Raw genomic sequence first — 10,098 nt, forward strand, 5'->3', positions numbered from 1 at the left:
TGCCCGCGCCGGGGGCTCGTTCACATGCACCGTGCGCGCGGAGACCCCGCAGCACTCAGGAGAACCCCCCGTGCCCTCCTGCCCCGGACCCCCACCTATATTTTTCCCCTCTTTTTTTTTTTTTTTTTTTTTTCTGGAGAAAACGCATCCAGAAACGCTCGGCAGCCTCTCCCCCTCCCGATCGCGCAGGTGGGAGGAACACCACCCCCGCCCCCCACACCGCCCCGGTCTTCTCCGCCGTCTCGGTGTCCCGGAGCGCAGCCCCCAGCTGGGGTCGGAAGGGCGAGGAGCGGCCGGATCCCGAGCAAAGAAGGTCCAGGCAGCGTCTCTGTGGAGCTGGCGGCCGGGGAGCGGGAAAGGCGAAAAGGATGGGGGGATGTGGGATCCGGTAGAGTCCTTCGCCTCCCCCGCCCCTCGGTCGGCTGCCCCCTCCGTCCCCGGCGCCGGGGACCCGGTACCTCCCTAGCGGTCCAGGCTGATCGTCCAGTGCTTGGACCTGTCTCCGCCTTCGCCCTCGTTCTTGAGGTCCTGGAAGAGCTGCGTGAAGTAGTGCGGGTCCGCGTTGATTCGCAGCATCTTGGCGCTCAGGCGCTGGATGATGCCCAGGCAGCGCTCCCAGAAGCGCCCCTTGTCGCCCTCCACCAGGAAGGGCTTGAGTGGGTAAGAGATCTCGTTGCCCATGTAGGAGTAGGCAAGGTAGAGGCAGGTGAGGAAGGCGGCCTGCAGCTCGGCCTGGCTCCCGATGTCTTCACCCCGCAGCGCTTCCCGGCACAGCAGGTAGACGAACACCAGGTTGGCCGGGGTGATGAAGCCCTGGTCCTGCCAGCCTTGCAGCAGCAGCGAGCGGTCCACGCTGCGGAACCAGGAGATGAGCTCGCCAGGGCTCAGCTCCTTCAGCCGGTAGCAGCGGCGACACACGAAGTCCCCCAAGCAGCGCAGGAGCTCGCCGGTGGACGCCTGCACCACCACGCGGCGCGGGGAGCCCGGGGCGCGGCTGCCGGCCGGCGGCGGTGGCGGCGGTGGTTTGCCCCCGCCTGAGCCCGGGTGCAGCTCCTGCGGCGCCGAGGGCACGGTGGGCACCGGCACGGCCAGCGGGCCCTGCTTGGCGCCTTCCGCCGGCCCCACCACCGACTTGCGCAAGTTCTCGCGGTTGCGCTGCACCACCAGCGGGTCGGGCTGGCCCGACCCCCCACCCGGGGCCCCGCCACCGGGCTTCGGCGTCACCTTCTTGGTGCTCTTCTTCTTCTTAGCCGAGGCGGCCACCAGCCGCTTCCAAGTGAGCGCCGAGATGAGCACGCTGGGGCGCTTCAGCCGGCTCTCGCCCTTAGCCGGCACCCTTCCCGACGCCTTGTCGGCCAGCAGCCCCCCGCCGCCGCCGCCCTTGCCCGAGGAGGCGGCGGGGGAGAGGGAGAGCACCGTGCCCATGCTAACGCCGAGCGGGACGGGCGTGCGGGGGCCGGAGCGCCGGCACCGCCCATAGGAGGCCGGAGGCTGCGGGGGAAGCGGCCCGCACCGGGACCGCAGTACCCGAGGATGCTCCGCCGCGCCCGCTCTGGGCGCCGCGCCCGCCGCTGCAGCCAGCCGCGGCCCCACCGCTCCCCGCCTCCCCGCCGCCAGCCAATCGCCGCCGCACGGGCCTCCGGTGCGGCCCGCCCCCTCGCCGGTGGGCGGCAGGGAGGGAGCTCGGCGCGGCGCGGCTCTGCCGGGCGGCGGCCGCCCCGGTGTGACCTTCACTGGTGGGGGGCTCGCCCGGTGCTGCCGCTGGGGCGGGGGGGCTGGGACCTGCGGTGCTGTCCGACCCCCTCAGGCCTCTGTATTAGGGACGTGAGGAGGTGGTAGTGCCCGGTGAGGGGGAAGCCCAAGGACACAGGAAGGGAATGGGGGGCTTGTCTGAACTTGGCTGCTCTCACCCAGGTCCTGCTCTGTGTTCTTACCTAGAAGGCGAAGGATGAACCTTCCCAGAACAGCAGAGCCCTCCCCAAATAGTGGTAAGGGGACACAGTAGGTAAGGAAAGCCCTGGGCAATGCCAGAGGAGAGGAGAAGAAGGGGTGAGGAGCAACAAGTGTGTGAGCATGTGCTGGGGAAGGAGCAGGAGAAGGTTTGGGGCTGGGGAAAGGTTGGCTGTGATTCAACAGCTGCCATGAAGGGGCTGGGCTTGGTAGGAGACCCTCAGCTCTCACAAAAAAGAGCCCAACACTGGGCATGGCCCTGTAGGCTGTCAGGAGGCACCCACCTTGAGGGGGAGCACCCCCAAAACCTGCTGTGTGAATTGTGGGTCCCCCACCCACCCCACCTCTTCCTGCTCAGCTGTGAAGGGGAGATTTACCACCACACTGAAAATTACCAGCATCGAACCAAAGTCAGGGACCTTGGAGAAAGGGGAAGGGGCCTCCTCCAGGTCATCAAGGCAAGACCAGCCAGGCCTTCAGTCCAAGGCTCCCAGAGCCCTCAGGGGAGGAGGGAAGAAATGCTGCACTTCTGCATCACTGCAAAATGGCATTCGATAAACCAGCCATGTGCACACAGGCTGCTTCTCCCTCTCCAGATTCAAGCACTGCATGGATGAAACCTGCACTCTCTGCTTACTACCTCCCTGCCCCTTGCAGGAAGATCCCCCTTGTATTTCTCATTAGCTGGAGGACAGATCCTGCAGCTCTGATTGCTACAGTGGGTGTCAGGCATCCATTAGGAAAAAAACACCCCAAATGCTGGGTCTGCTCCTGCATATAAAGCACTGGGAGAGACAGCTGGGAAAGCTTTCAGGGAGAATGTTTCAATGATGCATTTTGATACAGCATTTTATGTGTGAAATGAACACATGTCAGTGCCAGAATGTAGCTGCTGCAGGATGGATCCAGGCAAACAGGCAATAATGAATTATCAACCAGGAGGAGCTAAGCCAGCCCCTCCCACTTCCTCCTGCACTGCTGATGCTGGAGGCATTTGCAATGAAAGCCAAGGCTCAGAGCAGTGTTTCAAACTACCAGCTGGGCCTCCCAATGCCTGGGGTTATGTGCCCCACCTGGGGACTCGGCAGAGGCTGTGCCATGGCAGGGACGGAGGGCAAAGTCCCATTCCCATGTATCCTGTCATGTGGCCAGGCTAACCATGTCCTGCTGTTTTCTTCAGGAGGCCACAGTGGGATCTGCAAAGAACATATATATATGTGCTCACAGACCTCCAGACACAGAGGTTTGCTTTGGGACTGGCCAGGATCAAAGTGGATCTGGGCAAGCATCACCTACTCAAGGCCAGCTTAGGCTGGGCTGAAGTAACCAGGAGGATTTGGTAAAGGGATACAAATACAGAGGAAGAAAATCAGGACAAGGTTCCTGATGAAGATTAAGGCAGGAGCTTTAGATACAGAGAATTGGCTTCAACCTAGATGAGAAAACGGAGGAGCCCTAGGGAATGGATGGGAAGGAGCCTGTGGTCTTCACTCTCTTTGCATGTTTGAGGATGGACAGATTTTCTGGTGTGCAAACATGGTCTCAGTGGAAGCCCACAGCTGAATTTTGCAGGTGAGGAAGCAGAGACCTTCCTGCATACTGCTTGCTCCTGCTGGAGCAAAATTGCTCTCAGATTGCTACATCTGAAACACATGAATCTGCCTCCACCCTGTGTCAGCCCTCCCATATTGGCTTCCCTGAACTCATTAAGAAGGGCTATTTGTATTCTGCAGTGATGAGCTGGGCTTTGCAGCCATTTACACAGAGGACCAGGCCAGGGCGCTCCTTGCTTCCCCCAGCTAGGTTTGCATTCACCGGCCCTGAGCAGGCCATTGTGGGTGTGCCTCCTACCACCTCCGGGGGGGGGGAATTTGGCTGATGCATGTTTAAAAAAATCCAGCCCAGGGCTGTTCAGTGATGCAGCTTGAGGCCTTGGCTGTGAGCAAAAGAACAGATGCAGAGCCAGTTATTCTCTTTTTGCCTGCAGCTGCCTGTGTCCCACTGCAGGAGCTGTTCTAGGGTAGAGGAGGTCAGTGAGCAGTTCTTACCCAAGCCAGTACTGATGGCAGCAAGGGCTTCCTGCAAGCACTAGGTAATTACCCAATCCCTACAAGAACAGCAGCATGTTTCTTATGCAGGTAAAGCAGCAGCTCTGCAGCTTACTTGGGTAGCAGCTGCTCACCCACGTGAAAGAGGAGGATCTTTTCCCCCCTCTTCCATTTTAATCTTTCAGCTCCAGCTCTGAGGCTGGCAGGCAATGATATAGCACAAGCTATGTCCTTGGGGCCATCTCTGCTTGGCTCTACCTTTAGGTCTCAGCTATAACTGGTCAGTTGGCAGGGAAAGGCACCAAACAGGACAGGAGGGCAGCATTTCCCTTTCCCAGGGACCTGTGGTTCCCACCCCAGGCAGCTGGAATGACATGCCCTTGGATGTGAGGGAGGAACAGATTAGGACTCCGGGCATGTTCTGTCTCAAAGCTGCTCCAGGCTCCTGCCCTTGGCCAAATCTTCAGCTGCTGGTGGTGTGGCTTTGCTCGACACTGCTGGCATACACAGAGCCACTGCTCTGAAGGGTCACTCTAGCCAGGACAACAAATACTTCAACTTCATGCTAGCACCAACAAGGGGATGGTTTCTTGTCTAGGCCCCTAATTTGGGCTGTGTAAAGGGCTGTCTCTGTTCTGAATCAGAGGTGTTCCAGAGGGGGAGTTGGAGCGCTCTGGTATCCAGCACAGCTGTCTGGGGCTCCTGGGATGGAGACAGGCAGGGAGGCAGGAGCAGCAGGGGTAAAACCAGGCAGTATTGTGCAAGGGCTCTAAAAGAGCCAGCGTTGACCTGCAGGAACCACACAGCTCCCTGGGGGTGCCTGGCAGTCAGTCTCCCACTCTGCTCCACCCAGGACGAGCATACCACTGCACAGCTCTGCCTGCCTGGTGCAGGTGGGAATGTGGGGGCAGCTCAGGCCTTGGTGAAGCCCATGCCAACCCTCACATCCTCTCCAAGCTGTCTCTGCATGATGCTGCCATGCTGGGCCTGCAGCTCAGAAATGCACAAGCTTCCAGCCTGGGGCAGGGCAGCTTTCCCAGCATCCCCAGGACATAAAAAAGGCATTTTGGAGGGTCCTGGGCCTCCTAGTCTGATCCCAGCTCCCCTCCAGGCTACTGAGCTATTGGGCATGGGCTTTGTGAGGAGTTCTGGCTAAAATCAGCTGGCACATCCCCCTGTCTGCTCCAGAACGATGAATGAGTATATGTTTGCTGGTTGGCTGGAGCTGTTCTTTAATAGCTCACTTGCTGTGCCACGGTCTGTCTGCACTGGCAAAGACAGTCAGGGAAAAGGACTGTTTCCCTGGCAGCAGCTGGCCAGCCACTTTCTGCGCTGTGCTGCTCTACCCATGGAGACAGAGCTCACAGTTGTGGTACATCTCTCAGAGAGCAGGTCTGACAGCTGTGGTGCTCGCCCTCCCAAGCCCATACAGCAGGAAGACAATCTCTTGCAGACTCCTGCCTGAGCTGGGAGCCCTGAGGCTGGGAAGCTCCAGAGTACCTGGCTGGCAGGTTGTCTGCAGCACCCAGGGAGGAGAAATATGTTTGTGCTTCCAAGTTCTCCAGCCCAGGAACCTCTCCCTTCTCCATCCCTGGTCCCCTTCCATCTTTCACCTTCCAGGGCTAGAGGGATAACTCCATAGATGCTGAAACTGATCCAGGCTACCCCCTTAGTGTGGCTCAGGGTGGATGGCAGTGCCTACCTAAGATGACTGGAGGAGCTTGTGTAGTCCCTGCTCCAAGGCCAGCCCTGGGTTCATGCAGCAGAGCAGAGCACAGCCATGTTACACAGCCCTGTTGTAGCCCCTGGAGAAAAGCTATTTTTATCCTGTTGTTTGCTGAATGGTGGTGCTGGGAACAGCTCAGAGAGCCGGAGAAACAGAGCTCCTCTGGGTGGAAACCATGCAAGGCAGAGCTAGGCCTTGAATTGATATTTGCTTCCTGATCCCTGGGCACAGCGAGGGGCTCTGGCACTGGGCAGCCCCCTCAGTTGAGTACCCCTCACTTGCATGGGGGCAAGGATGTGGACTGCCATCAGTGCTATGCTTACAGCCTTCCCAGGGCTGCTGCCATTAAAGCCCTTAAGGGAAGAAGGTCTCAGCTCTGAGCAAGACAGAAAGGTGTAACTGGGAAGTCCCAAGCATAGATATGAGCTGCTTAAATACCTGCCAGCACATTTCTTACAGCCCTGTGGCAAGAGGAAACCCACACAGCTGCAGGCTGGTAGAGGTTAATAAAGAGGATAATTATGTGCCCCTGCAGACAATTAGGGTTCCACGGGGAGATCTTCTGCCAGCCCAGCACGGGGAGGCTCTGGGTGGTCTCTGAGCTGGAATCCCTGAACAGGTGAGGCAGGGTTGTACCAGCCCTTGCGATGGCGGCTCGTAGGGGCGCTCGTGGGGGCGCTCGTGGGGGCTCCGGACCGGGGCTGTGCTGCCCTCTCGCGGCAGCCGCCCCCGGAGCTCCCCTGGACTGGCAGCGCGCTGCTTTCCTTCCCCAGGTTCTCTAGAGCTGGGCTCAGATTTGCTCCAGCGGCGCCGTGCCCAGCCCATCACCACAACCCTTTCCACCCCCCTCTTCCCCTCCCCGCCAACACACACACTCTGGGGAGACGCTCTGGCTGTCAGGGGCACTGGCATAACTGGAGGAAGCTGCCACTTACCTGAGGGAAAGTGTCTGGTTGCTTGTCATGGTGGTGGTTCATCCCTGCTACCCATCACCCACCTGTGAAGGCCCAACAGCTCCCAACCCACAGCCTGTTCAGAAGTGGTGGGCACCTCTGGGCCCTTCTGACAATGACAGGGCTATGGGTGAAGGGGCTGAGGTCTCTGTGCTAGGATGGAAGGGGTGCCACAGGTTGCTGTGTGTGAGGAGCATCCCAAAGCACAGGGAGGAGGGCAGAGGGAAGCACAGGGCAAGGAAAGCGTCTGTGCAAGTTCTCCTCCGTGTCAGGCAGCCAGGATTTGTCCAGGATCAGGTAGCATGCTGGGTGCTGAGCCCAGAACTCCTGGTTTCCAAGTCAGACTTTTTCCCACACCTCCCTGGCTGTCAGGAGCTGAGCAGCCCAGCCTCTCAGGATTGCTCCGTCTTGCAGGGAGGCAGCTCCCTGCATTGAGCCTCCTGCTGTGGGCGCATATCAGCTTCAGCACACAAAGGCCAGGTTGCAGGGAGATGGCCTGTTCTGCACCAGCTGTGCCAGTGCTGGCTGCACAGGCCATGTGCACGCAGAAATGCATTTATGTGAATGCAGCAGCATGTGCATCCACAGACTGACAGACCCAGCATCCCAAAGTGCTGGAGCAGCCCAAAGCCCGGGATGAGGCTGCCGTCCCCGACTCTGTTTTCTAGCAGTGACAGGGAAAGCAGGGCCATAGGTTCCAGCTCTAGGGACATCTTGTCCCCGTGTGGTAACCAAAGGGATCTGTTGACGCTTGGGGAGGGGGACTCGTTGCCCACCAGGTGGAGCTGCACCCCACGTTTTGCTGCTGCTGGGGCAGCCTTGGGCCGGACCTGGTCTCCTACTGCTTTTCCTTGCCTTGGCAAGGAGGCATCCTGGCCTTCCCTGCCCTCCAGGCAGTGCACACACGAGAGACAAGCACGCATGTCCTGTACACATGTTCTGGCGACAAGTGCTGACCCCCGCTAGCCCCACCTGCCCAGCAGCACAGGGAAGTTGCCTGCTTGCAGGTAGACAGTGGATATAAACCCAGTATTTTGGAAGCCTGCTCCCCAACAGCCACGCAAGGGGAGACTCAGGAGATTGTCCTCAGTGGTGTTCTGGCCTCACATTTTTGCAGGGCCTGGGGCTGTCTGTATTCACTGCACAGATGAGAATGGAGTCAGTCCCAGTCCCTGCCAAGCTCTCCATATAAAGCACATCTTGCCTGTTCTAGCTGTGTGTGGGTCCTCAAGGACCCCTGACCTTCTGGAGCTGCTGCAGGCCGTGCCACTGGCCCTGCTGTGGCCGTCGATGGAGTCCCAGGCTGTGTGCTCTCTTGTCCTGAGATTGGGCTGCATTTGCTCTAGCACTGCAGCCCTGTGAGATGTAAAGGACTGTGTGGGTAAATCCTTCACCTGCCTTCTCTCTGGGCCTTGGCTCAGGGCTGCTGAGGACTGTCTGCCTGAGATCCAGATGCCCTGTGCCTTAGTTTGGAGGGATCCAGGGGAAAGTATTTCTGTGCTGATACTGTGCTAATGCCAGGGAGCCAGCCTGAGACCCATCAGCCTCCTCTCACAGCCCTAGACCTGCCCTGTGGAGCTGGAACCTAGAAGACACCCTGGTCAAGCAACCCACTGCCTTCCCTAGCCCCTTTCTCATCTGATGCTTGCCAGCCCCCTGCGGGGTTCCCATCACAGACTGTCCCTCCTCTCCCCATGGCACCCCCAGTGCATGACAGGCAGAGGCACTAGGCAGGCAGGGGGCTGGACAGGGTCTCTCTACCCTTGGTTGTGGCTGGTCTGGGACTCCAGAGGAGGGTCTGCTGCTTGCCTGGTGGGATGCTGTCAAGCCTGGTCTGCAGTGGAAGCAAGGGAGGCAGCTGCACAGGAAATAATCACGGCTTGTTCCAAGATTAAATCACTGGTGGGAGCGTGAGAGAGGATAAAAGGAGCCGTCTGTCGTTAGAGGGAATATTAACCCAGCAGCAGGCCTAGAGGGGGGAGAATTTTATTCCCTGCACTTGCTGGCTGCCAGGTTCACTGTGCACACAGGGCTCAGCACTGACAGCATCTCTCAGCAGGACATGCACTCTCCCACCCTGGCTCAGCCTGTGGTATGGGCCCTTGTCCCTCCTTTGCTTGAGAGAGGGATGCTACTGCAGGCAGGGGCAGAGGAAGGATATTTTGAGAAGTGGGGAAACTGAGGCAGGATCGTGCTGTGTGTCTGGCGCCACATGGAGGCACTGAGCCACTTAGTCCCTTTATGCAGTGCTCTTGCTTTGCCCAGGCCACATCTTCAGCCAGTTGCACCAGATGAGCTCAGCATGGCACAAAAGGTTCTTGTTTGGTCTGGCCCTTATCAGGGACCTGCCTCGAGGTCCTTCAGCACGGAAGCAAGGCTGGAGCTGGAGCAGGTGGGGACAAGGAGCAAGGGAGAGGGCAGAGGGAAAACAAGAGACCAGCTGCAAAGGGGTGAGCCAGTGGGAAGATAAGATAGAGGGAGAAATGCAAAATATGACGGGTGGCAGGCGGGAGGGAACGTGGGAAACTATAGGGCACCTTGGGTCAGCCCAGCTGGGACAGACACTTAACAGGGCAGAGTCTTTGGGGGTGCCAGTCAGCCGTGGTGACAAGCTCCCAGCACCACTCCCAGCCCCTTGACCTTGTTCTGGGACCTGTTTTCAGATCCTGTGCTAGCTGAGATGGGTCCCCAAGACCCTCGTGCCCTGGTGGCCCTCAGCCCCTCCAGAGATGCTGCATGGGGACTGAGCATGGCCCTGGAGAGCTGATGGGAGCAGAAGGGCTCACTGCCATCTCCAGGGATGCGGGGATGGGGACACCTTCCCCATAGCCAAGCTAGGCAGTGGTCACGCACCGGCTGGGCTTGGCAGCCTTGCCCAGATGGTGTCCCCCTCCCTGCCCCTGGCAGGCTGTCCCAGCCCCACTGTGCGGGCTGCAGCAGGGAGGAAAGCTGTGCTCCATGAGCCAACTCAGGGCTGTAGTTTATGTGCTCTCCTGTGCCAGGATAAACAGACCCATGGGGGCTGGGGTTTGCAGTGAGCGGTTCATGAAAGCCTGCGACCCTGTGCCTAGAGCTTCCTTCCCTTTGATGGAGAAGTCGCGGTGGTTTCCCAAGCAAGAAGAACCCGGCTTCTTTCCCCTAGTCCCCTTTCTTTCCCGCCCAGCCCATTCCCTCTCCAGCTGAGACCTGGGCTGAGATAGGAATATGAGCCATCCTTGGCTGCCTCTTCCAGCCCAGTGGTACCCCACAGAGCCAGGCCCTCTCCTCTGTGCAGGATGAGGCCCCCAGCGCTCAGCCTTCCCACATGGAAATGCCTGGCTTCACACAAACTGCCTGATCCTGGCCTGATTTTGCCCAAGCAACTTTCTTTATCAGTCTGCTCCCTCACTAGGAAAGTTGTTTGAGAAAGGCCAGCACTGTG

At 59.1% G+C, this 10,098-nt stretch overlaps 1 protein-coding gene across 1 annotated transcript; it reads right to left on the reverse strand.

Moving 5' to 3' along the window:
* Positions 1–462: 462 nt before the first annotated feature.
* CDK5R2 (cyclin dependent kinase 5 regulatory subunit 2) lies at positions 463–1,425 on the reverse strand (the record flags this gene model as incomplete). The annotated part of the gene is made up of 1 exon (XM_082056819.1): positions 463–1,425. One exon carries the CDS (start codon positions 1,423–1,425, stop codon positions 463–465), a length of 963 nt encoding a protein of 320 aa, XP_081912945.1.
* Positions 1,426–10,098: the final 8,673 nt, after the last annotated feature.

Source organism: Streptopelia decaocto, assembly GCF_964273445.1.
Source record: "Streptopelia decaocto genome assembly, chromosome: 6".
Taxonomy (NCBI): Eukaryota; Metazoa; Chordata; class Aves; order Columbiformes; family Columbidae; genus Streptopelia; species Streptopelia decaocto.